At 44.3% G+C, this 26,439-nt stretch overlaps 1 protein-coding gene and 2 long non-coding RNA genes across 6 annotated transcripts in view; 1 reads left to right on the forward strand and 2 right to left on the reverse strand.

The window, feature by feature from the left end:
• Positions 1-6,727: 6,727 nt before the first annotated feature.
• TOPORS (TOP1 binding arginine/serine rich protein, E3 ubiquitin ligase) lies at positions 6,728-11,209 on the reverse strand. Of its 2 annotated transcripts, XM_030471173.2 has the most exons (3): positions 10,929-11,209; positions 10,717-10,751; positions 6,728-9,890 (listed from the first exon to the last, which is right to left on the reverse strand). In XM_030471173.2, exons 1-3 carry the CDS (start codon positions 11,191-11,193, stop codon positions 6,900-6,902), a joined length of 3,291 nt encoding a protein of 1,096 aa, XP_030327033.1. In that variant the 5' UTR covers positions 11,194-11,209; the 3' UTR covers positions 6,728-6,899. The 2 variants fall into 2 exon arrangements, with proteins under 2 accessions (XP_030327033.1, XP_030327034.1); XM_030471174.2 differs by lacking the exon at positions 10,717-10,751.
• Positions 10,899-11,802, forward strand: LOC115601324. The gene is made up of 2 exons (XR_003989304.1): positions 10,899-11,351; positions 11,533-11,802. It is a non-coding gene; the product is annotated as an uncharacterized LOC115601324 (long non-coding RNA).
• Positions 11,803-12,413: 611 nt separating this feature from the next.
• Positions 12,414-26,439, reverse strand: part of LOC115601325 — a 36,189-nt gene continuing 22,163 nt past the window's right edge. For 2 of the 3 annotated variants that reach the window (XR_003989306.1, XR_003989305.1), the window contains exons 3-5: positions 19,125-19,272; positions 17,756-17,906; positions 15,243-16,447 (exon numbers count right to left, since the gene is read on the reverse strand). This is a non-coding gene — a long non-coding RNA (uncharacterized LOC115601325). Of the gene's footprint in view, positions 12,709-15,242; positions 16,448-17,755; positions 17,907-19,124; positions 19,273-26,439 lie in introns of those variants that run through there. The other variant, XR_003989307.1, reaches the window with a different exon arrangement.

The following is a 26,439-nucleotide window of genomic DNA, read 5'->3' on the forward strand; positions in this document are numbered from 1 at the left end:
AGTGTAATGATGACCGTAATCTCTCATCCTGAAACTGAGATACCAGCACAAAAAACCTTGTCATTAAACAACATGATGTTCTTCTTTGTGGCTGAGCTCTTTATCTTCATAGCTTTATTTTCCCCCTTTTTTTAGGCTGGAAAGGAAAATTTAATCTGATTGCTTTATGATGACTCACTTCATAGCAAAATCTAAAGAGTCTTACCATTTCTGCATCAAACCTATAACTTACCATGAAAAAAGAATTGCAGAGATTTCCTTTTATCTTCTTGCAAAAATAAACAATACAAACAGATTGATAAAAGTGATTTCCACTCATTAATGCCTCAGCCCTGAATTACTGGTTTCTTCTTTAATGATGCTGGTGATGTGGTTTGGAGCACAGCTGGCCTCCAAGAAAAAACACCTATGACTACAGTTAAAGCAGTAGATACCGCCTGTATAGTACGAGAACACAGCCTGATTACTAGCTTTTGATGATCCATTGTACTTAATTATCTGTGCAATTCCTGCAGAGTTTTAACTTGTGTTAAATCAAGCAGGAGTGCTGGAAATTACCAGTCATAAAGGAACATTTCTGAGAAAAAGAAAGAGCAAAAAGACAAACAATTCAATACAAGCTTCATAATGACCATGTATTTTGAGATCCAGCAGGCTGCTGCCAGGTCCATGCAGGAAAATGAGGAATAAATGCTGTTTAACATTTTGCTTGAACAATTTTTCCTTTCATAAAACTATTTGCAATACAATAATGAGAAAAGCAGAGCTGTGAAGAGAAGCATTTTATAAGGCCGATTACCTTTCTAGGGCATATCATCTGATATACACTTTGCTTATCCAGAGTGAATTCAGTGGTTAAAAAGATTAATTGAGCCTATTTTATGTTACTTGTACATGCTCCCACAGAGAAAGTAACTTGTGTTTTTTCTTATTGACTCAAGCACAACAGCCTGCAATACACCAGCAACAGCAAAATTACTTTTCTAAATTTAGCAGTTCATAAGTCTTACAAGATGCCAGCCCATCCCGTGATTTGTTTGGTTTTCTTTTTCTCCCTCTCAGTTCTTCCTCCTATGTCCAAAAATCCCTAAATGTGCATACAGGAGGTGCGCAGTAGCAGCCTTTGCCTTTCTTCTCTGCTCTTCCAGGGTAGGGATCTGACAGCTCACTTGTGCTCATGCTCTCTTCCTCCTGCCCTCTCCCACACTCTCTCCTCATTAACACATGTAGTGTCCAGGTGTGTAAGCACACACATATGTACATATGTACATACACTTTTCCTACCTCACCTAATGAAGGAGAAGAAATTATGATGATTTCAAGGCACAAAGTTGTATGGTTTGAAGGAGTCATGTGATCTGGTTCATATAGGTGGCCAAGGATCAAACTGTTACTATCCCAACTACAGTGACCCACGCCATGGCCACCGTGGGGGAACGTTTCCCCGCACAGCTCACCTCTGCTGCTGCAAGCGTGCCCGCGGTGCCCGGCTGCCTGAACAGGGCAGGGCCGGGGAGACACTTGATGGCTCTGGGATGGGCTCTGAGAGCTGCCGATGGCAGCCCGCAAAGCGCCACCCAGCACTGGGAAAAGCCTCGCTCAACGTTCCCGATCTTGCAGGCACGCTGTAACTCTCTGAGCCCAACCTGTCAGCAAACTGCTCACTCAACACGTTACGGACTTGCCCAGCTACGTGCTGGGTGTTTTGTCCAGAAGGATACTGTGAGAACCAGTGTCAAAAGCTTTGCTAAGATCTCCAAAAAACACATCTCTTGGCTTCTGTTGGTCAACTAGGTGGGTGACCTTGTCACAAAAGGAAATTAAGTTAGTCAAGCAGGACTTGCATAGAATCATAGAATGGGTTGGCTTGCAAGGGACCTTAAATATCGCCTAGTTCCAACACCCTTACCATGGGCAGGGGCACCTTCTATTAGACCAGGCTGCTGAAGCCCCTGTCCAACCTGGCCTTGAACACTTCCAGGGATGGAGCATTTACCACTTCTCTGGGCAACCTGTTCCAGTGCCTCATCACCCTCACAGTAAAGAATTTTTTCCTAATATCTAATCTAAATCTATCCTCTTTCAGTTTAAAGCCGTTCCCCCTTATCCTGTCACCACATGCCCTTGTAAAAAGTCCCAGTCCAGTTTTCCTGTAGGCCCCTTCAGGTACTCAAAGGCTGCTTCAAGGTCTCCCCTGAGCCTTCTCTTCTCCAGGCTGAACAAGCCCAACTCTCTCAGCCTGCCTCCATAGGAGAAGTTAACTATTGTGAACCTGTGCTACTTATGGCCAGTGACTGCGTTGTCTCTCAAGCATTTTTCAGTAACTTCCAGAATAACCTTCTTCATAATTTTACCAGGCACTGAAGTGAGAGTGATAGGGTCTTCCTTCTTGCCCTTTTTGAAAACTGGGACAACTTTTGCCAGCTTCCCGTTGACCAAGACCTCTCCAGATACCCAAGACCACTGAAAAATAATGGAGAGAGGTCCAGCAATGATATCGGCCAGCTCTTTCAGTACCCTGGGATGAATCCTATCAGGCATCATAGATTTATTATCCTGGTTTCCGCTGGGATGGAGTTAATTTTCTTTCTAGTAGCTGGTGCAGTGCTGAATTTTGGCCTCAGTCTGAGAACAATGCGGATAACACACTGATGTTTCAGTTGTTGCCCAGTACCACTTACCGTGATTAACGACTTTTCAGTCTCATGCTCTGCCAGTGAGGAGGGGCATGGGAAGCCAGGAGGAAGTAGAGACAGGACACCTGACCCACACTAGCCAAAGGGGTATTCCATACCACAGCATGTCATGCCCAGTATATAAACTGGGGAGAGTTAGCCAGGAGGGGCTGATCACTGCTTAGGGACAGGCTGAGTATTGGCTGGCAGGTGGTGAGCAATTGTATTGCTGTGCATCACTGCTGTTTATTGTTTGTTTTCACTTTCCCCTTTCATATTCTCTCCCCTTGTTATTTCCCTTATCATTATTATTAGTAGTAGTATTATATGGTACTTTAGTTATTAAACTGTTCTTATCTCAGCCTGTGGGGTTTACATTCTTTCAGTTATCCTCCTCCTTCTGCCCAGGAGGGGGAAAAAGAGGGGTGAGGAAGTGACTGCACAGTGCTGTGCTACTGGCTGGGTTTAAACCACGACGCTTATGCACATCCAAGTGGAGAAGCAAGTCTTGAACACCAGAGTTGGCAGGGAGTTTATCATCCCCACAGTCATGGTCTCCTGAGTTTGAATGCTAATGTGTCAATGACTTTATTGGGGCACTCACTAGCACTTCAGTGATGGGGTCTCATTCCATTCATATATTTTGCATCCCACTGCAATTCAGGGTGGAGCACAGACTCCCTAGGATCAGCAGAAGGCCGCACATATGTTCAAGATCTGGAGGGGAAGGCAGTGCAGACAGGCAACAGCAAACTGTCCAGCTCTTTCCCAGGCCCCAGGGGACCTGACTTCCATAGTCTCCTTGGCCATGTCCCAGTGCTGAGTTTGCTGTCCAAAGAGCTCTTTCACTGCTCTCCCATGTGCTTGCTCTCAAAACCAGGCATAATCTCTCAAAAAAACCCTTCCATTTGCTTCAGTCTTTCATTAGGCAAAAAAGTTAGTCCTGAGGCATGGATCTAGGACATCTTACTGCAGCTGTCACCCAGCAAGATAACTAGTCTGATAAAAACCACCTGAACTTCTGTCGTACTAAGAGCAGCTGGTGAAGGCAGAGAAGCAGCACGGCTAGAGCACAGGGGAAATCAGAGGCAACACCTGTATTAGCATTCCCTTGTGTGCAATTCCGCTCCCACACATCCTGGTGTGTGGGTCCCCAGCCAGCAGGACAGAGGCCCTGAAGGGATGGGTTTCCTAGAGCAGGAGCAGTCAGCCAAGGACACACTCTTTGCCCTTTGACAGCTCATGGGCCGCCAGCCTGCCTTGCTTCTGGATGCTGTGGGGCCACCAGGCTAGTAGTCCTACCTACTCAAACAGCTGATGTGAAAATGAAGTGCCTGGGGGTAAAAAGATGCGGAGTGGTGAAAGAACTTCTTTAAAGATCATTCACCTGGCAAGCACAGTTGCAAGAATAAGTTTGATCCATGTCCACCTACACGAACATGCTGCACTTCCTGATGGTAGACGCTCAGGCCTGGGTATCAGGAACAGTTTCCCCTCCCTTGGGTACGGTGCTTGACGTTCTGTGATCAGTGTTTGGTAACACTCAACAGACCGACCTTAGCAGTACAGAGCTCTGTACACATCAATCACAGCCTCCTCCTATACCAGCCCCAAAGACTGATCTGCACCAGCCTGACCTTCTGTGAGAACACTCATTCTCATGTGAATCCTTCTCTGCCATTGCAGTGAATGGCTCAACCAACCTCTTCAAAATTCCCCAGGTTCCAAGGAGGATAGCACCTTTCGAAGTGAGGAAAACCTTAGAAAGTGTCATGTCACTTCATTAATCTGGAATGGTTATGAAATTGCCATCCCTTGCAGGTAATGAAGGAGACTGCAACACATGTTCAGTAGCTTGCTGCAATGACTCATTTTGGGATTTAGCACTGAGTTGTCAGTGCTGTCAGATGTGCTCATCACTATTTTTGTACACACAATCAACTAACAGCTGAGATGTGGTATTCACATCTGTCAAGCCAGGGTGTACTGAGTTTATGTAGCAAGGTTCTGGTAGCAGGGGATGCTGCAGGGTGGCCTCTAAGAAGCGATCAGGGGCTGCCCAGTGTCAGACACAATCTTAGAGCTGGCTCCAAGAGACCCACCACAGGACATAGCTGAGCTCATCAGCCATGCTGGTAGTGCCTCTTTGAAAACATATTCAAGAAAGGGTAAAAAATGCTGCAGGGCAGCTGTGAGCGGAATGAGAAAAACATGACAGAAACAGACGTGCAGGTCAGAGTGGAAGGAAGGGGAGAGGAGGTGCTCATGCTCCAGAGCAGATTTCCAGCAGCCCATCGTGAGGCAGACTGTCCCTCTGCAGCCCATGCAGGACCACAGTGCAACAGATATCCACAATGCAGTCTGCAGAAGACCCCATGCTGGAGCAGGTGATGCCCTGAAGGAAGCCACAACATACGGAGACTCCTGGTAGGACCTGCAGCCTGTTTTTAGGAGTCCATGCAGGAGCAGCTTTTCTGGCAGGACCCTGTGAGGACCCTATGCTAGAGCAGTCTGTTCCTGAAGACCATACCCTGTAGAAAGGACCTATACTATAGTAAACAGTGGAATGAGGATGAAGCAGCACAGACAAGTGTTACTGCCTGGCCACCACCCCCATTCCTTGTGCCCCTGTACTGCTGGAGAGGAAGAGGTAGAAGAGACAGGAATGAAGGAGTGCAGATGAGCCCAAGAAGGCAGGGGAAGGTGGATTTAGTTTTGTCTTTGTTTCTCATCATCCTACCCAGTTCTTATTGGGCAATAAATTAATCATCTCTGTGTCTATTTGGTCTGTGACAGAACTTCCTCAGTGATCTCCCTGTCCTTATCTCACCCACAAGCATTCTGCAACCTATGGAGAACTGGCAGAGCAGCTTGGTGGATATCCAGCAGACAACCAGCCAAAGTCAAACCCACCAAACTCATGGAGGCAGTAATACAGGAGAGACAAACGGAACATCCTGGATCAGCCCTGAGAGCTATTGCTGTGTACTCAGAGAAGGCCCAACCTGGAGAGCAACACCTGGCCTGAGCCCTGTACCTTGTACATACATGTAGCAGGACACCTAGGGTGAGCCAAGTTGGGTGAACGCTGCCTAAAGCAAGGAGGTCAGGAGGAGCTGCGTTACTGCCAAGGCTACAGACAAGACAGATGTCGTCAAGTACGTAATGGTAGAGAATACAGAGAACAGGCTCCTTGTGAGTTGCAAAGCAATAGGACACAAGGTAAAGACACAGACTACAACAAGCGAAACGCAAAAAAGAAATTAAAAAAAAAAAAAAGTTTCTCATGGGAATACTCCAACTTTAGAACAGGTAGCACAGAGAGGCCTTCAACTTTGGGAATATTTAAAACTGAACAAATCCCAAGCAAACTGATCAAAGCTGTTCCTGCCTTCAGTGAAGGCTGTGACCTGATACCCTCCAGAGGTCCATTCAAACCTGCAGTACTCCTGACACCATGAACATCCAATGGTCTGTACTGGTAAGACACCCAAACCCAAAGGATATATGTTCTCTTTGCAAAGCACACAGTCTACACATAAAAAAAAAAAAAAACAAAAAAAAAAAAAAAAAACAAAAACAAAAACAAAAAACAAACAAAAAACCAAACCCAAAAAACCAACCACAAAAACAAAAAAAAACTCAAAACCAAACAAAAAACCCCACACAAAACAAAAACCCCAAAAAACTTACTGCAGCTTCATTTATTCAGATTTTTACATAACTCACTTTTACGTTACTAGAAGCCCCATTGAAGATCTATATAAAAATCACTGACTACTTTTCAGCAGAGATCAGCTTAAACCAAGTACATTAAACTAATAGTAGAATTCAACCTTGAAAAAATTCTTATAAACTAAATTTTTCCTTTGTCTAAGAAGAACAAGCCTCACAAAATGTACTTTCTGGCTTTTGGGTTGGGCTCCTTTTCTTGTTGTTCATTTTAAACAAAACTTCAAAATACTCTGTACATATATTTTAATACTACAAGAATACAGGATGGCTTTATGAAATTATAATTTCCAGTCTTCCGAGAAACTGTAAAAATTACATACTAGCAATATTCTATCTTTTTTGACTCAATAGTGCATACACATTCAAAGATTTTACACATTTCCCAGACATCTTTTAACAAACAGAAACCACATAAGTTTTTTGTTGTCAAGAGGAAAAATGTAGTTATAACAAATGCAGAATTTTAGGAAGTGTTCTGTGGAAAGTGTGCTACAGTTTTTCTTCTGGGAAATTAAACCAAGATGATCTGTTGACAAATCCTTTTAGCACTCTTAGTATCAATGGTTGTCTCTCAGGACTCTCTAGGAAGGAAATCCTGGGGGAAGGCAGTTGACTAGAAGGCGCTGCTGGTGCTTCTTGAACGTAGCTGGTTAGAGTTTCTGTTTGAGGGGTGCTACTGCTGGCATCTGGCATGGTAAGATTCTGATCAGCTGTTGTTTCTTGGAGTTCAACTTCAGCACTTCTAATGTCACCATCTAAGTTTCCCTTTCTGGTAGGAATACTGAACTTTCTGGCTACTCCTTCAGTTTCCTCAACAACTCTGTAATCTTCAGATCCTCTCCTTCCCAGAACAGAAGATGGAGACTCATTTCCCCTCTCACTTACCCGAGTGGTGCCTGTCCAAGTAATACTGCTGCAACTTCCATCAATTTGTAGCTCCCTGCTACTATCACTATCAATTGTAATCACCGGTGGAGAAGAGTGTGACGAGTTACTTGTATGATGTTTCCGGTGTTTCTTCTTATGCTTTTTCTTTTTCTTTTTAAGATGCCTTGTGGAATCTGTTGCTTTTCCTTCATAGATGATCTCCACACTTGGACTTCTTGTCTTTTTTTTCTTTTTCTTATGCTTTATATCGCTGCTTGCTCGATTGTCTGAAAGGCTGTCTTCATTTTTGTAGCAGTCGCTGAATTCTGAGAAAGTTTTCTTGGGGTCACTTTCTCTTTCTAGATTTGTGCTCTCCATGAATGCACTCTCCAGGTGGCGAGTTTTGTACTTCCTTTTTCCACCAGGTTTTTCACTTTTCATTCTCTCAGTTCCCCCAGGAGGAGTCCTTGATCTGTTGCTTGATCGACTCCTTGACCTGCATCTTTCATAACAGTAATAGTGTCTCTCACGAAGTCCCCTCTGGCTATGTGGATCTGCCCTTTCAATAAATGATCGTATCCGATATTCTGGACTAGGAGATTGCCTTGAGTAGATATCATTAGACTGAGTCTTCCTCCTGCTGGAGGATTCATAGCCATCTCCGAACACCTTTCGACTACAGAAAGCATATCCCCACTGGTGTCTACTTTGATAACTATCTTTTACATAATAACGATCACTGTCTCTACTTCTTGATCTCCTTTTGCCATGGCCTTTGCTACGTGATCGTGATCTGCTCACTTCTCTGGATGGAGTGCTCTCATGACTAAAAGAGCCTCTCTGGCTTTCTAGAGAGACTTTGCTTTCATGAGCTCTTGACCTCCTGCTGCTTCTTTTGTTTCTACGTTTGCTACTATCTCTGCTTCTTGATCGTCTCCTTTTAGTTTGGCTTTTGCCATGATGGTCCCTCCTAGACCGATGCCCATGACTGCCATGACTGTTCCGTGAATAGGATTGTGGGCTCCTGGACTTTCCCTTTCTAGACGATCTGTGATTCCAAGGGGAGCATACTGTGTCACTCCCTGGAGGTGGGCTCCAGCTTAAGACCTGTGAAGACAAATCTTTTACCTTACATTTGTACTTATCATCATCTTTTGTTTCTGTCTTCTCAACTGCAGGAGATAAGCAGCTTCTACAGCTACCTACATTCTCCTTGTATGTGGTGGAATGTGGCGATAAACTCCTGCTTGGTTCACTATCACTCCAGCTGCGACAACAGACTGGCTGCTGTTTCTTCACATCTTCCCTTTTCTCTTCCCTGACAGGTTCCTCAGAGTCCGAGGACAGCTCAACGACTTCTGGTGTCCTCTCAGCTAGTGGCTTAACATACCCAACAATAACACAATTGTCCGAGGAAGAATCGCTGTCATTTGAGTCAGCATTAGCCTGTAACTGAGCCTGCAGGTTGGTTCTTTGACTTTTTGCAGCAGAGTCTTCATCAGAACTTTCTGACATCTCCAGAGTCGCAGGAACCTCTTCTGAAATGGAATAGGAAGGCCCTGGAGTTTCATCATCCCAGGGGGCCTGACCCAGACCAGTCACAGACAAACTGTTATCTGGGCCTTGAGAATACGCCGTATCTGGAGATATTGTAATAACTGACAAGTCTGAGTGGCTTCCTTCATCGTATGATGGTGCAGGACAATCATAATTGGCGTGTTGATCATATGCTTCTAAGTTAAAAGGACAACGGGCAAAACTGATGAATTCATGCAAGAAGTGTTCAGTTCGATTCAACAAAAATGGCTTTAACTCATCAGCAAAGGCCTGACTTTCCAGATCATACCTAGTCACATTGCTCATGATAATGTGCTGTACAATATTAATCAAAGATGCATGGGCACCGAACAGAACTGTAAGTTCTCGCTTCAACCAAGGAACCAACCTGTGAAGGCAGGCAGGGTTGCGGCGGAAAAACTCTGCTGAAATGTCTCGATAGCGGCCACCATCCTGAATGCTACGAATACGCACACCAGTACGGTACAGAGCTCTGCGGAAGTTGATCAAGTCCTCCTCCTGAATCTGCCGCAGAGCTCTCCCCTCTGCGCTCGCCTGCCTCCTTGAGGCCAGCCTCCTCATCATCTGCTGAATCTCCCCATCCCTCTGCCGCACTGGTTCGCCAAAGAACCCTTCAAAAAACAGTGAATTATCTGGGGGGGACAGCGTCCTTTGGGAAGGGCAACGGCCAGCGCGGCGATCCCCCGTTAAGGTGGTACGGTAACGAAATCTCCGGCCATCAGGACTGGCAAAAGAGCTGTTTTCTAACGGGCTAAGTATGTACTCCTTGAAATCATCTTCTGCACGAATTGTATGGAAAATGGAAAAGAAGGGCTGCTTGCAGAGCGGGCATTCTGCTTTGTTTTTTGACCACTCCTGGACACAGCGGAAACAGAACCTGTGCAAACAGCGATCCAGATATGCAACATTGTCAAATCTATCCAAGCAGATGGGGCATTTAGAGTCAGGAGAAGCATCTGTTGGCAGCTTGCTTGTGCCGGCTTTTGGTGAAAAGTTGCTATCTTCTGAAAACTCTTTATCTGCTGAAGTCATGTTCTGCAAAGAAAGAGAGAAAGTATCATTGTTATATCAGAGAGACAGAAAGAGAGAAAGTATCATTGTTATATCAGAGAGACAAAAAATGTTAAAGTCTAGACACAGAAATCCATAACAGCCACCCTTAAGGTTGCAAAACCCAGTGTCAGCACTGAGCGAACACTGAATGAAGAGGCAGGAAACCTAACTGCTTTGCCTGGCTTCTCTTCACAGTGAGATCTGGCTCTTCAGTGTTGCAAGTTTTAAACAGAGCTTGAACCATGACAGAGGTAACAGGCAGGAATATCTTCTTCCCCACTCATATAAATAACTGATTTGACATGGTCAGCAAGTTTATGATTAACATGGTATCCTCTGAAACACACTTCCAAAGGAGACCAGCATTTACATCCGAAAAATACAAGAACAGTTAATTCTGTTCTTTAAAAAGTCTAGACAAGTAATTACACTCAAACTAAGCTACCACTTTACAAGATCTGCTTGACCTGTCCTGTTCCTGCACCCTTTTCCCATATTTTGCTGGGCACTCATGCTGGAGCACATACAGCTTGTTGGACTAGGCAACCTCCTGGGATGTGTTCCAGCCTAAATTAGTCTTTGTTTTTATAACTGGAGCAGAAACTGCTGGGTGTCATTGCTATACCCATACCCAGGTACACACTGCCTTTGTAGTGCAATAGCTTTGTAGGCAGCCAAGCGTGGTTAGCTGTGAAGCTATTTTGAAGTTTTTTAGGTATCAGAATTATCCTACAGTTATAATTCCGTGGAAATAAGTTGCCGTGCTACAACTCATTAGCCCAACACAACTCAACACTCCTCAGCCCACCCTTTGCAGCAGGCCACGGAGCAGGTCGTAACCGGCTGCAGGACGTGGGGCACGAAGTGAACTACGCAAGCAAGCGAGACACACGGACACTCGGGGGGCACCTACGGGCGGGAAGGCGACCGCGCACCCCGGTGCGCCACCGCCCGCCCACTGCGCGGCGCCTCCCGCCCAGCTCCCTCCCAGCGCCTCCCGCCGGCGCCTCCCGCACTCACCGCTGCCGGGCCCTCGCTCCCCGTGCGGGCTGCGGCCGTCTTCAGCCTGTGGCGCGTTCGGCAGCGTCCGGCGCCGGCAGCCTCCCACCGCTCCTCTCCCGGCGGAGAGCCACGGCGGCGGCGGCGGCCGCCCTCGGCCAAGGGCCGGAACGGCTCTGACATGGGCGGCGGCGGCGGCGGCGAACGCGGCGTTGCCGGGGAACGTGTGTGCGTGTGTGTCCCCCCCCCCCGCCGCAACACCGAAGCGCCCGTAAGCCGCCGGCATATAAGCGCGGGCGCTGTTTTTTGACGTCACTTCCGCGCCATGTGATGACATCCAGCTGGCAGGCGGAAGCGCAGCGGGGCGGAGGCCGAGGAGGGGTGAGGCTGGGGACGGTGATGGCTGTGCCGAGGCAGCGCGATCCGCGCCCGCTCTGCCGCCTGGTGCGTGCCGCGGGCGGGGACAGGCCCGGGGCAGGGCAGGGGAAGGAAAGGGAAGGAGGGCGGGTTTTCCCCCCGGGGGTGAGCAGGGCTGGCTGTGCGTCGTGGTGGAGGCACGGGGACTTGGGGGGTGACGGGATCCCCGTGCTGCCGCCACCAACGCGCAGTGCGCTCTGTCCCGCAGGTGCTGGCCGCGGTGGTGCTGCTTACCTGGGGCTTTGTCCTCTACGGGGCACGGGTGGCCGCTCAGCGGCAGCTGCAGAGCATGCTCCTGGCCCAAGGGAAGCCCTAGGCGATGGCGGAGCCCGCGGGATGCCGCCGGGAGCCGCGCGCTTTCTCCGAGGAAACGGAGGATCGACGTGAAGGCTGTAGGAGCCCTGTGGTCACCTGGGCAAATAAAGCATAAATGTTTCTTAGGAAAGAAATAAAGCATAGACAGTTGTTGGGGAAAAAAAAGTCTCCGTACTGATCTGTACTAGCACGTATCTGTGAGGGACACACGTACCCATTCACACACAAAAAAGACACAGCCAGCCAGCTCTAGAGTCTGCCACAGACAGGGTGCTGCCTTGTACAGCACTGCATGTAATACTCCCCGGACTCACGTAAGACATGAACAGAGCAAGCCAGGTCCCTTTTCTCTTCTACAGCCCGTAAGGATTGAAGTTCACTAGTAAAAGCACATGTGGGTATGCAGGTGCCCGAGTACTGGCACAGCCTCTGTGCACCTGATAACTCTGCCCTGTATCCTGCCCTTTTACTCATACACACTAGCTGGTCCAGCTCCCTGCTCATAAACAAACAGGCACTAACACACCCAACAGATGTTCCACAGCCTCAGATCTCCTCAGATTCCAGCCTGGCCCAGGGCCTCCTACTCACCAGCTAGCCTACCTTGTTAAGGAGCTACATCCCCATCCCAATGCTTTTCCCTGTTGTTTCAGGGAGATGCAAACACTTTGGCTCCCCAGCAGGCAGCACCAGGCACTTGGGCTGTCTCCTGCAGTCCTGCTTCATGTGCTGGTGCCGAGACTCACCCGCTTTACTCACCCCAGCTGCCCCAGTAGCTGCACCTGGGGTACATATACCAGTCCTGTCCCAGTGGCTGAGCCAAGACCCTCACTGACACCTACACCCTTTGCGGGCACTGAACCCTTACCCGCTCCAAGCACTGGCACAGTAGAAGGGATCTGTATCTCGAATGGTCCTACTGTCGACTTCCTAAATGCTGTGCACATGTGCCGGCACTTAGGCAAGGTGGGATCCAGTCAGAGAGTCCATCTCTGGAACATCCTGAGTCACTGCAATGGGAAGGTGGAAGGTGCCCCAGGCTCTTCACAGGGATGGGTTCATTTATGAGCTGAAAAGAAGGAGTTTTGAAAGTTAAATGGATCTGTTTTGGCGTGTTGCTTTTCTGCACAGCTGGGAAGAGAAGTCTTGTGGCCTCTCTCCCATAGCCTGCACAAACCAGCAGCATCTCATTCCACCCACAGTCCTCCTGAAGCCGGAGAAAGCCTTCCCCTGGGGAGGCCTGGCCCTGCTTCCTGGGCTGTCAGGTATTTTGGGGTCCCTTGGTCAGTGGCAGGGGTTTTCCTCACTGGCAACTTTGTGGGAGCGAAAGTGTGGAGGGGCCTTGGTCTCGTGTCCTGCACAGCAGCCACAGCACCAGCAGTGCCCAAGCTTTTAACAGTGAGAGCCACAGTCCTTGTGGAGGGCACAACACCCAGCCCTCTTTCTGGTTCTCCCTGGTTCTAGGGACGATGCCCTTTTAGGCACAGGAAGATCAGCAGGATGCTTACTCTATTTGGTTCCTGGTTTATTTTAGCATCTCCCATGTTAGTTGCATCACCCCGTAAATACTTGAAAATCATCATAGACCTTGGCAGTGCCCCTACAAAGGTTTCTGTTCTCACAGAGAGGCTCTCAGCCTCTCCACCAACTTTTATTCTGAGCCAAAGCTGAGTGGCTGGATTGTCCTTTGCTGTCCATGGAACAAGAGCTCAGCATTGGTGAGCTGTTGTCTCCCCTGTGGCGTTCAAGTGGTTGCCAGGCACAGTTATCTTTTTCTCCCCCTGGCTAGCTGGACACATCCATCAGCATAGCACCACCAGAAGGAATGACCGGCACAGGGCTGGACAGCCTGTAAGAGAAGAGTCTCTGACCACCAGCCTGCCTCTCTGTTTGATTCTCCACCTTTGTTTCAGGCATAGCACTGGCATGCTCCTGGGGCTGCAGATGGGCAGGTATCAGTCGCTGCAGGGTTTAGGGTTGCTCCACTCTGCTGCAAACCTTCCAAGGGTCATTTTGCAGCCACCAAGATGGAAATGACAAAGCATTCTTGTTTTGCTCCTCCTGGGCAGCCAGTGTTCGTGAACAAGCAGTGCTAATTTACCTGCAAGATGCCACGAGATGGCAAAATAATCCCTCCCAAGCCTGCTTGCCAGCGCCGCAGGCTGGAGCCGTGCAAGGCTTCTGGGAAGGAGCAGCACCACCAGCTGAATTTCTGTCCCCTGAGGTTAGCTGCTGCTCGGCGTGTTCAGGGCTGCCTCTCCAACAGCCTCCGGGGGATCAAGAGCTGCCCGTTGTCTCTGGTCCCTGGAAGTCCAAGACAGAGCCTACGACTGCACACAACAGAGATGAAAAGCCTGAAAATGTCCCTGGTGTTGACTAGGACCTTGCACAGTGACATCAAGGAGGCAGAAAGAGAACGTGCTCTTTTTATGGCATGGTCCGTAGCTAACCAAGCAAACTGTGTGGTGTTTCAGTGGATATTAAGAGAACTGAGAGTCTCAAGACCTTCTTCTTCTCTGCCCTGCCCTGTCTATTCTCCCTCTTCTCTCTCCTGTGCTGCTACCTCAGCACCATGCCAAGAGTTAATGTCAAGGGTCTAACAAACATCCCCAGCTCCACATCCTGATATTTGCCCAAAGCCACATCAGGATGGCGTTAGCAGCAAAAAGTAACTTTTTTCTCCTGGGTAACATGGCAGTGGGATCAAAGCCCCCACGGAGGTTGGGAAATACCTCCTTCAAGGCTAGTGGGATGGACAGTTTGAAGCTTATGTCTCTGTTTCTCACACTTCTGCTTGCCTCTGCTACCTACCCAATAACAGTGGCTCTTTCTGGAGCAAGAACTAAAATAATGTGAATTCTAAGGATTTGAAACTGCCATCTCAACAAGAAAAGTCTCTGCATTGTGCCACTAAAATCATCATAAAACATGCACTGGAGAGCTCCAGGTAACCAGAGAAATCCCAGAAACTTGAGGTTTAGATTCAGCTCAGTTTTCCACATTGGAGTAAATCTTCACTCTGATTCTTCTGCCCAGAATATATACATTGTCTTGAAGACAGGGCTATAAGGATCATTGTTCAGGATCAAGATCCTGAGACATGGATTGAAATATTTAATCTCTCTAGTAAATACCTAGTCATTAGAAGTAAAAGAATATAAGCTCAGTGTATTGTCAATAGCAGTATTAAAAATTTACTTCCTATGCAGTTTTGATGCCAGTTGTCTCATTTCTTAATATGTTAAGCTACCTCTCTCTGAAGCTGTCTCTGAAGCTGCTCACCTACAGTGTTATCACCTCTGTTATATGTTCCATGTCCCCTTCCCTTTCAAACTCTCTGCTCAGCTTGTGCTCATGTGCTTGCTTATGGAAGTCAAAAAGCACAATCAAATCCTCTCAGCTTGGTTCTGGGATGTTGCAAGAAGGCCTTGGACCCCGTGCTCAGCATCCATTATCCTCTTCTCACCCACAAGGATGCAGTGCAGAGCAGTAGTGTGTGTTTCACATTTGAAGTGGTACAGCAAATAACTATGTTTAGGCGGCATTAACCATTCAGATGTGATCATCAGAGATGGCTAGAGGAATATATTCATAACACTGACTAAATCCCCCTCAGATCTTTTTTCCCTTTTTAATCCTTTTTAATAAAGCATAGCTTGTTTATCAGAGCAAGACTGGTTTATTAGCCTTGAAGTGGTTTGTTTGTTTGTTTAGGTTTCAGGGGGTTGTTTAGAAAAATTGTGATCAGCATGCTTTTGATTAGCACAGCTAAAAGGATTTTTGTTTAATGAAATGATTACTTGATTCAGCCAGGTATGCAGCCACACTAACAGCTGCTTCAACAGATACAAAAGATTCTCCTTCAAATACAACCTTGCCTCACTAACATGAGGCAGTACCCATGGATACATGTTAATTATAAGGTTGATAAGAATATGTACGGATAGTTAATGTTGTAGCTGAGTTATTTGATGAAGGCTATTGAAAAGAGTCAAAAAAGGAAACAAAATCATTAGCAGGCATGTTAGTGTGGGCTAAATTTGGCTTTAAATCACTTTAACATATTGATGATAATCAATATTATTTATTATCTATGATAATAAGTTTCTCCCAAATTACACCAGCAAAGAAGTTGGAACATAATTTCTTCATTCCTGTATTACACAGTTTGAAAATGGAGGAATTATGCAAGTTCAAGCTGGAGTTTAATAGAGCCCTCTGCCTGCTTAATAATAATGATATGCTTTCATTATCCTCTCTATCATTTATGCAACCCAATAGCTGTATAAATACAGATTTGGGTAAATACACACAAGTTCATGGTGAATGGAAACCCAAGAATCTTTTAAAATCCCAGTAGTGACCAGGCATAAAATGCATATAAACCTAAAGACAGTCCTTCAGGCAAGTAGCTTCCAGGTTGCCATGGACCAAGAAGCAGAAGCTAAAATATTGTGGTGAAAGAGGAAAAAGGATGTATGCATGGTATAAGACAGAAGAATAAGGGTAAGAGGCACAGGAAAGCAGAAGACAACACTGAGCTCAAAGAAGGGTGACATGTCAGAGGACCCTGACCAAGGACATTACTAGTGCTTTGTGATTAGAAACACCAAACAGACTTAGGACCGGTTTGTCTGAGTTGTGGTGCTGCCAAAAATCCCACAAGAATTTCAACAGGTGGGTTTCAGTCTCCTACCTATAGACACAGGCTGGGAGTTTTCTTGATGCATTGCCAGTTCAGGTCTCCTCTACTGTTTACTGCAGTCATCTGCCATTACTTGTCGCATGATGCGGCCACTTCAACTTTTCTGTGGAAAGGAACACATGTACCTGAACAGAGTTCAATGCTACAGGACCTTGACTCGCCATGGGAAGCTTGGCAAAGCTGTGTAACCCATGAACGCAAGCAACTAAACCGAAGCAAAAGCATACAAAACCTTTGCAGAAGCTAGATGGCAGTGTTGGCACATGCTTTACAGCACGGGCAAGCTACTATTCGTATTTTGCACAGTGTGCTCTAATAGTGGGTCCTCTGTTTACAGAAATCATTTTTGGGCCTCCTTTTTTTTGTCATCTGAAGAAAAAATGGTTCAGCATCTCTGAAACTTCAGCATCAAGACCAACAACCACAAAAGAGGTTCTCAGAGTTAATGGGGGAAAGCAATAGACAAAAAGACTTAAGCAGAGTTCTTAAAGCAGAAAGAACATACCCTTTTCTTTAATTGTAAAAAGGCATTCCCCCCAGCCTTCATGTTCCTGAGTGTCAGTAGATCATCCAATTTAATGGTGACACACCACCAAATAAGATTGTCACTAAAAGGAAGTTGCAGTTTTTGAAATGGCTATTTACATTCAGATGAGATAAAAAAAGAGGCGGAGGGCTCTGCCACAGATACTGGAAGAGACGAATGGTTAAAAAGATAAAGACCTTCAAAGACTGTATGTTGCCCCAAGCAGCCCTTAGTGAATTTTATTGCAGTTCAGGAAGTCTGATTTTCTTTTAATGGCTCATTTGGCAAGTCATTGCTGTAGCAATTTCTAATAATAAAGTCACAATAATATTTTAACTGGGTATAGCTTTGTGACTATGCAGGATTGCTTTGCAATGATTTCTGGACTTGGTGAGATGTAAAAACATATTCGGTAAGTTCCTTTAGCTCCTTCCTCCACGGCACACATCCCTGTGAAGAACAGGAGGATTACAGTCACTCTGAGGAAAAGCAAAAGGAATTCTCTTCCACTCAGACGAGGATTATTTTGAAATTATAACAGCAGCTGAGAGCACAACATTGCCAGCATTTATTTCCTTCACACTTCGGGTGTTACTAATTACAGTCAATAAGACAATATATTTTTACGGAACATACTAATGTTCTTCCCTAGTCCTCTATTATGAATAATATTTTGACTCTATCTTTGTTCTGATTCAAGTAGCAAAGTAATCAGCATTACTAAAATAACAAAGTGATGAACTGTTATTAAGGCTGTATATATATATATATTGTTTTTCATTATGAACCAAAAGCTCGATGCCAGCAATAGAACCCAAAAGGAAAAAAAGATTTAAACCCAAACTATTGAAATAATTTGCTATTTGTGCAGCTTAATAGCCATACTTTATCTTCTTTCATCAGCTGCAATCATCCTGCTGTCACTTCACATTTCTACAGAGGCTTTCAGACACAGGATAATGCAGTCCGTCTTCTCTATTGTCATTTTTCAGCCTTAACTGTGGGTGGACGATACATTTCACAACAGGTAGAAATGCTGAAAGTAGGAAAGAAAAATTTGTAGTGCAGGAAAGGGGTAAGGAATTGAGAAGAAGACTTTTCCTAGGCAAATAATCCTATCAATGCCAAAGTAAGCATGCAATTAAAAAAAACATTCTCTGTGTAAACATCTGCATTAGGCTTCAGATCAGTGGCAGACATGAAGCTTGCTATGAACTCAATAGTTGTTCCCATTGGTTTCAATAGGACTATTCACATACAAAGCACATGCTGAACTTCCAGAATTGGGACATAAAGCCAATTAGTTCAGTCCAGCTACAAACAAGCTCCAGACTAAAATAATTGCACAGCTGCTATATTAACCAATACTTATGTATCACTTTGTGGTACCTTCTAATTGGGTATCTTAAATTCATATACTATACCCTGTTTGGAGGATTGGACCACAGAGATGCGTTTTACCCAAGTACTGTACTCTCCAAGAAGAGCTCACACTCTAACCACAGTACTACACCTAGCACTGGGCCCCATGATCCTGGCAACACATGGAGTTTAGTTGGTCTCTGCTTGCAGCCAAGCTGCTTCAGACTGGATTTTTACAGTATTCTAAAGGTTTGTGGACCACATATTCTGTGAAATTTGCAGCTGAATGCATTTGTTCATTATCATCTCCATCACTGATTAAAGGAAGAAAATCCATTACTTCAAATCAACAACCCCTGCCTTGGTAATGCTGAGTTCTCCATAGAGAGAAGCTGTTTGGGTATTCACCTCAACAGAACTAAACCAAACAATGTTAACATTTTGGTCCTGTTTCTATTTTCTATGCCAATAGATGGCACCAATTCAGAGTTACATATCAATTCAAAAGATAGTCAGTTATGCTGTTACGTTTTGCTTCAGACATGCAGCACCCAGCCACAGCCTACAGATTTTATTGACTGCAACCAGGGTGGTTCTTCCTCATTAAAGAATTGAGTGATTTGGTCTAGTGATATAACAAACTTAAATAATAAACAGCTTAATAATCAACCCCTCTCAAATAATTACTGTTCATTAGGCCTTGATGCACAAGCGTGGCACAGGTAATAACTTCAAGGAGGTCTGTCAGCACATGTGTTGGGAGCACATGTAACTAACACTGAGACAGGCAAATTTTTGTGGGCATGTAAAAGATAGCATATATCCCCTGGAATTTACAGTCTTATGTAGAACTGCTGCAAAAAAGAACAAGTGAAGGCAATTACAGTTGTACCTGTTTCTCTGTGTAGGATTTGTGGAGGGAACAGCTGCTAAGAAAATTGGCTGTGCTCACAAGCAAGCTGAGAGCCAGCAACTGATCGCAGTCTTCCTGAGGGCCCCATGCCAGAGCATCTTGCAGGCCAAACAGGGTTTTAAAGAGCCTTAAAAAAAACAAATAACATATACTTTTTACTAAAACCTTCTGAAACTCTACTAATACAGCCACAGCTGTGATGGGAGTGATGGGCTACAGAAATGAGAGTGGAGCAATTTAGAGATTAACAGAAAAAAAACCCTGTAGTGTCACAGTGAACAGGCCCAGATTGAAAGGTGATGAGTCTGACATTTAAAAACCTGAGGCAATGGCTGTTTGATGGCCAGCACTGCAATAAACTGGAAGAGCAAAGAAGTAATTTTTTTCCATTGAAATCTGCAGTCATCTGCCTCTTTCGGCAGAAGAGCTTTTTGCATTACATGTGTCAAGGAGACAAATACTCATGACCATGTCATCCAGCTCTCACAGGAGTGGGCCCAGCAGAAGTGGAGCAGGATCAGTTTATCATGGCTTATATAGCTTTTGCTCCCAAACCAGCAGTCTGTAGTGGGAGAGTTGTCCTGCTGTCCCAAACCAATCTGTTTTCTCAAACCCACTGATAATTTTGTTCCTTTTCTTCAAGAACTTCTGTAGATTTTTTTTTTTTTTTTTTTTAACAAGTGCCAGCTCACCTCTCTTCACAGAGAAAGGAGCGAATTTAATCTCTTGTAAATACTTGTTCTGCATTCCTTTTAAGCAGGCTGTGAATCCTAGGTGATTATTGCAGCCCCTTGGTCTCTCCAGGTGCTCTCTCTGCCCCCAGTAAGTCTTTTCCTCTAGCATTTTCCTTGCCTTTGTTTTTGAGCCTGGAGTACAATGGAGAGCAATACAGGCAGAGAGGCAACTGTGATCTGAGGGGTAGGATAGGAGACAACTCCATCCAGCAGGCAATGGCAAACTGCCTTCCTTAGGATGAAGCGGGTTGGTAGAGAGGGGTATTCAATCCGCTGTAGGCTGCCCAGCACAAGTGGCTGCACGGGGACATAAGCCACTCACAGATGATTGATTTGCATCTTTCCTCCCAGAGATTGTTTCTTTCTGAATGGTGCATTAATTCTTCCTTCCAGCAAAAAAAGAAAAAAAAAAAAGGAAATAAAAAATACAGCACAGGGAATTTTATTTCTGGATAAAAAGAGGGTTTAACCACAAATATTAGCACACAGTTGAGAATTCAGAAACAACTATTTTTTTATTTTTCCAGATACAATGGGGTATATTAATATGTATTAGAACAGAGGCTATGTATAAATATGTAATTTAATATGTTTTATAAAGTGGTTGTATCTCAGATCACTAACTCTTTATTTGAATGAATAACAAATATATTTTAGTATTTTCTCAAAATTTAAATTTCGAATTTTCTCTGAAGTTCAGAAACACACAATTTCTTAACAGAGATCCCAGTGGACTTTGGTACAAACTTCTGGTTGTTTTTTTCTGTGCAAGATTCACCCACAGTTAGTCTGTGGGTAAGTATATTGAATGCTCTGCCAACTTTTCTTTAGATAAATTCAAATTAGAAAGTCTTTATCCAACAGGAAGAAAGATACATAGCTACATCTCAAAACTACTTTGCTTATACTGCAATCTGTCATTGGCCAACATATCTCTCTCAGCCACATTAATGTTGGTAATAAACACTAACTAGCTCCTTCTGGGAAAAGAGTGCCCAAAACTCATTTGAAGAATGCATACTTCTAGATTAGAACCAATGTTAGCTAAGTAGGATTCCTCCATTATTGCTTAATAAGCATATGCTCTTTTATTGCTTCCTTTGAGTTAAACATAGCTCACCTCTATTGTTTTGCTGTAGAAGTCAGATAATGAAACTGTATAAGTGATGCTTTAGAAACCTGTATAAAACTTCAGGACTGAATTAAATGGACAATGCCAAGTGCTAAGTAAAAGTGAGTTACAATTAGTTTTACAAGACAGCAAGCTATGCCTGCAGCCTACTGATAATTTACATTTTCACAATCACATTTTTCATTAAGTGTTTCTTTCCCTGCTAGTGTTGTGTGAAAGGCCCAAATGAAGAAAGAGTAAGACTGATGGTACGCATATGAGTGTAGAAAACTGCCAGCATTAAATCAGGCATGCGTCCCCATTGCTGCCAGGGGACAAAATGCACCAGTAGAGATTTCTGAAATCGCTTGCCCCTGAGAAAATGAGGCCACTTCCACCAACTAAAGTTTGACTCTCTTTCCTGACATGATCAGCTCAGCACACATAGAGTCACGCCTTTAAAAAGAATTAGGAAAAAAAATGTTCCTTACTTTGCTGCATTTATAATAAGTTTAAGCACATCTTGACACAAATTTAAATTTAAAAACTCAAACTGAAGTCAGGTTTTTGCTAAGTTCACACAGTGTTCCTTTGAAAATAGTAAAGAAAAAGTTTTAAAGTGTAAGTAAGAAGGAGAGAGACCTCAAACTCTTACTCTACATTATAGCAGTCATCATATTTAGCCTCACTCTTAACAGAGGTTATGATGCCTTTTACTGCTATTAAAAGCCTTGAATGAAGCATTCAAGCAGCACACAGAACGAACACAGCAATTGAAAGCCGCAACATCGCACCTACTTTATACTCCATGTTTGCAAATCTTCACTTACTTAAAGAATTCATTCTCTGCTCATACCTGCATGGATAAGTTGAATTACTGTAGTATGAAGCTGATTAGGCTAACACATGAAAACCAAGACAGGCATAGCATCTCAAAACATAAGCCATCCAAGAGTTGAGTATCTAGCTTAAGTTAGCCAGCTAGGTTTCCTACCACATGCCAGACCATTTAATTTTTACTGGATGACCTGGTGTCTTGGTTTTCACCCATGGTCCAACCTCAGCTGGCTTATGGCAGGCAGCTTAATGAATTATTGCTTTCTTCTCTAATTTTAGGGAGTATCTTAAAAATGCGAATCAAGAATAAATTACCAGCATAAATTTATGCCTGCATGAGATTACAGGCATCCAAGGGTAAGAGCTATAAGGAAATCTTGCTACACCAGGGCAATGCTAATTCCAAAGTCTGCCAGTGATTTCAGTTTAAGCAGTGGTAGGAAAATATGTGTCTGAGTTTGGGACACAACCTGTACTTTTTCTCTCTGAAACTACCTACCATTGCAGGTACAGAAACTGCAAGGTTATACTGTGACAGGCAAAGATCATGGACTTCTTGCATAGGCTAGTGTGGAGATTTTGTCTTCTGTGACAAAAGCTTTTACTGAAAACGTGATCTGAATTAATGAATTTTTCAAAAGGAACATAAGAGAGATGCCAGTGGGATGGGGCAACTTTAAAGCCAGAAAGAGAAAGCAAGGTTCTCATGAGCATCTCATCTTTTTGCTGCTTTTCATCTTTCAGTGCCTTCCAAGATGTGTGAAACTTATCTAATTAACCTTAAACAATGGCCTTTATTAAACTGAATATGTGAACAGAAAGAGACCAACATAGAATTTAACCTATGCATGGTGTGAGAGTACAGACATTTTTCCTGTTAATGCCTAATGCCTTTTGTTTTTCAGAAGAATATTTGACATATGAATTATAATCAGCAACTTAGCTCTCTGGTTTGCCTTCTTGATGATTCTGGTGCCTCACCCTGTGAGTTAAGCATCAGTCAATGGACTTCATATCCTCCTGTTGACCTTGAAAAAAAAGCAACCTGCAGCAAAGCTGTCTAAATGCTGCAAAATTATCAGGTGAGTTTCATGGTTCAAAGAGAAACACATCAGTTACTTTATAATGAGAACAAAGGTAAGAAAGAATCAAGAAGGTATATTTTAGCACTAGCCAAGCCCAGCATATTCCAACATGCTTAAGTACCCACACAGGCACATTTTATAAAACATGTTCAATTTCCCAAACAGAGTCTGAACTGACAGTGCAAAAATCAACCTCCTTGCTTTTTTAACCCTTTCATCAGGGTCTGCTGATGCTATAGAAGAACTGTAAGTTGAACAAAAAGGCATGTTCTTAGCTTCTTGGTCTCATCCCACCCCTCTCCTTCCCAACACTGTGGGTCCTTCTGCTCCCAAATCCTCCTATGCATGCAAAAGGTGCCATGTTTGGCTTTTCCTGTGTGAGGACAGAGCCAGTATAGGAAGGACAGGAGTGCTTATCTGGGGTGAGTTGCATTTGCCACTAACCATTCGCAAGGGACAGCTGGCATGTGAATTGTGTATCTCTAAATAAAACTTGTAAGGACACAGGAGTGAGGAGATGGGCAAACTCTATATGAGATGGGTTTTTTCACCCAAAGGAGACCAACATTGTAACAAACTCTGATTTTGTTTGTCACTGAAGACTGGGCAGCATCCCCTAACACTTTCATGAATTAGAGAAAAAATGAACACGTTAATATTGAAGCAGCTGGTAGAACCACATCTCTGCCTAAGAAAAGATGCTTTCCAATGGCTTAGCCTTTCTCGCTGACCTGGTCTTCCAGGCTGCACCTTCTGCCAGATGAGGCAACCTGACAACAATGAGGCTCAGTCATGCACTGAAGAGATTAATTCGTATCAGTTATAATAGCTATTGAAGCAACTCATTAAATCAGCCAGAGTGTGCCATCCAGCACACCTGATAGGCTTAATCTAATGTCTTGTCCTGGCCCTGGGGTGATCAGTGGGCAGCTGTAGCTACAAATCATTGAAAAGATATTTTTCCAGGGATTTTTCTGTTCTCTGGAACTCAGGCATCACTGGTTATTTTCTCTGTGCTGCCCATTCCAATCCTTCCTTTCCAATCTTCTCATCTTCTAGAGGGCCTATGCAGATTTTTAGTAACTTGAAATCAAGGTATGGAATCAGCAATCAGGCAAGATCTGAAGGTAACACATTGGACTGATAATGGTACCACATTAGCACTATATCATTTTACAAATCTGATAGTGCCTCTGCCAACACAGGAGCTGAATCCACTGAAGTCAAATTTTTGTTTCCTTATTCCTGCAAAGCCCTGAAGTGTGTTACGCTTGGAAAATGTAAGTACCTTCAGGAATGTCAAAATAATAACATGCATTTTTGCAGAAACAACCCACTTCTGTAAACAAGCACCTTTTCAGAGAAAATTGAGCTACCAGGTACACATCTCTCAGCTAACAGAAAGCACCAAACACTCACCACACTTTAAGATTACCATTTGGCTAGGCAGGTCGTCCTTGTTGAGAAGCACTTTACAGCATGACTCACATCCTGACCTTCGAAGGACAAAAGACAGGATGAGTTTATTCACTGAGATAATGAGCCTTCCCAGGCAGTGAGTACCACTTGTGCATCTCCCATCTCTGTTCTAAGTACTCAGCCAAGGGTGCCCATATGGTCCCAACCTACAGGAGAAATCAGAGGGGCTTATTTGTTTTGCTTTCTCTCAGTTTCCCTTCAGCCTCAAGGACTGGACTTACATCATCATCTCATTTTTATGGGAGCTGCAAGTAGCTGTCAGACAGCAACATTGCTCACTAATATGCAAATGGGAATGGAATTAGCAACTTGGAAGGTAAAGGTTTAGCTTCCAAAACTGCTCCTTTTAGCCACCCAGTCCCTATAATCTAGTGAGCCATTTTACATCAAAAATAACCATGTTCTGGGTGGAAAGGATAAAAGAAAATAGACTTAAAAATAGAATTATTCTTTTACTTTAAAATTTATTATTCTCTAAGTAAAATCATACAGATTCAGCCTCCTAGATGTGAAATGACATATACAGTCTAGACCAGCATCATAATCAAAAAGACAAGATATGTACGGCATGTAGCCACTTACAGAAGGGATTGAATGTCTGAAAAATTACATGCTGGCCTTGAGGAGTTCTCTGGGTAACAACTGGAAGGGAAGATACAGACAAATACCTTTCAGCATGATACTATCTGCAGAGCTTTATTTCTGGACATGGAGTAATATTTAATATTCCCTGGCACAGGCTCTCCTATGCAAAGCCTTCAGGTTCTGACATCAGCTTCCTTCTACCAGCAAGCTGTACATCCTCCCATCATTTCTCACAACTGCTGTAAGGATGCACATGCACTGGTGGAAGAGTGACAGCATTAGCAACCTGCTGCCTTAAACACATTCAACACAGGCCCTTTGGTTGGCTGATCGCAAAGGAGCAAGATAAACTGGAAAGGTCAAGCGGAAATCACTGAACAGACACCAAGTAAAGCAGGCAATGTGTTCTCAAACCCTGGATAAACTGGGTCAAAAGAGTCTGAAACAGAAGCTGTTAAGCAAAGTGAGAAACCAAGGTTCTTATATCAAAGCTGCTCCATGAGACATATTGTTCTATGACTGCAGCGTGCTTTGCTTTTGGTTCTGCTCTGCTCAAGACCAAAGACGGTTTTGAACTGCAAGACAGCATGGGTTGCATTAAAGTAGACACAAGCTGCATCAGAAGCAGCAGCCATATACAAAAGCAGGAAGCAAAAGAGCAAGAGCAACTATCCTGATAAGGGAAAGAAATTAAATCCTATGTTTGCAAAGATAGGCAAGAACAGCAGTGAAAACCTTCCACACTCACTAAACCACAGTAAAACCATGCATATAGAACTTTTCACCTTCCAAGAATTTCGTGCAGATTGTCCTTTTAGGTCACAATATCTCAGCTTCCAGCCTACCCACACAAGGACTGTGCCTAGTGCTTCAAAAGGAGAGGAATCAAACCAGTGATTACTCAACCCTCCTCAGGGAGGGATGATTACTTACCTTGCAGTACCATTTGGGAAGGCATTTTAAAACTTACAAAGCACCACTTTGTGTGATCCTGGGCAGTGTCAGGTGCTTGAACGAAACGTGTTCAGAGCACACAGCCCTAAGTGCAGAAACACAGAGCCTTGGAATAGGAGCTGCATGGCAGGCGTGAACAAGACTGAGACACCCATGCTTTCCCTAGTGGGGTGAAGTCAGTAAAAGCATCCCATCCTTGGGACTGCAGGAACTGGAGTAAGATCCTGAGGCAAGAGAAGAACTCTGTACTGAAGAATTAACTGCAAATTTGCACAGAAATACAAAAAGCACAAAGATTTCACCAGAAGCCCTAGCCATATCTGCCCTAAAATTATCTGTCTTTATGTCTTGATTATCTCATAGTGAAAAACACCCCCAAAAACTGTGAAATAACATCTGCAAGCAGGATTTGAAGTGATACCCAGCTGTAATAGCAGCTCCTTATAAAAAGGATGCACTAGGGAGAGAATAACAAAGGTATGTGGTTACTCACATCCTGCCTTGCTTCC

Source organism: Strigops habroptila, chromosome Z (assembly GCF_004027225.2).
Source record: "Strigops habroptila isolate Jane chromosome Z, bStrHab1.2.pri, whole genome shotgun sequence".
NCBI classification, from domain to species: domain Eukaryota; kingdom Metazoa; phylum Chordata; class Aves; order Psittaciformes; family Psittacidae; genus Strigops; species Strigops habroptila.

What these genes read in the sequence shown, in the direction of transcription:
- TOPORS (XM_030471173.2), bottom strand. Translation starts at nt 11,193, where the DNA reads ATGCCGGCGGCTTACGGGCGCTTCGGTGTTGCGGCGGGGGGGGGGGAC. An exon ending in GGAGCGAGGGCCCGGCAGCG is followed by an intron (nt 10,752 to 10,928) that starts GTGAGTGCGGGA and finishes CACGTCCTGCAG; the next exon opens with CCGGTTACGACCTGCTCCGT. An exon ending in TCCGTGGCCTGCTGCAAAGG is followed by an intron (nt 9,891 to 10,716) that starts GTGGGCTGAGGA and finishes CTTTCTTTGCAG; the next exon opens with AACATGACTTCAGCAGATAA.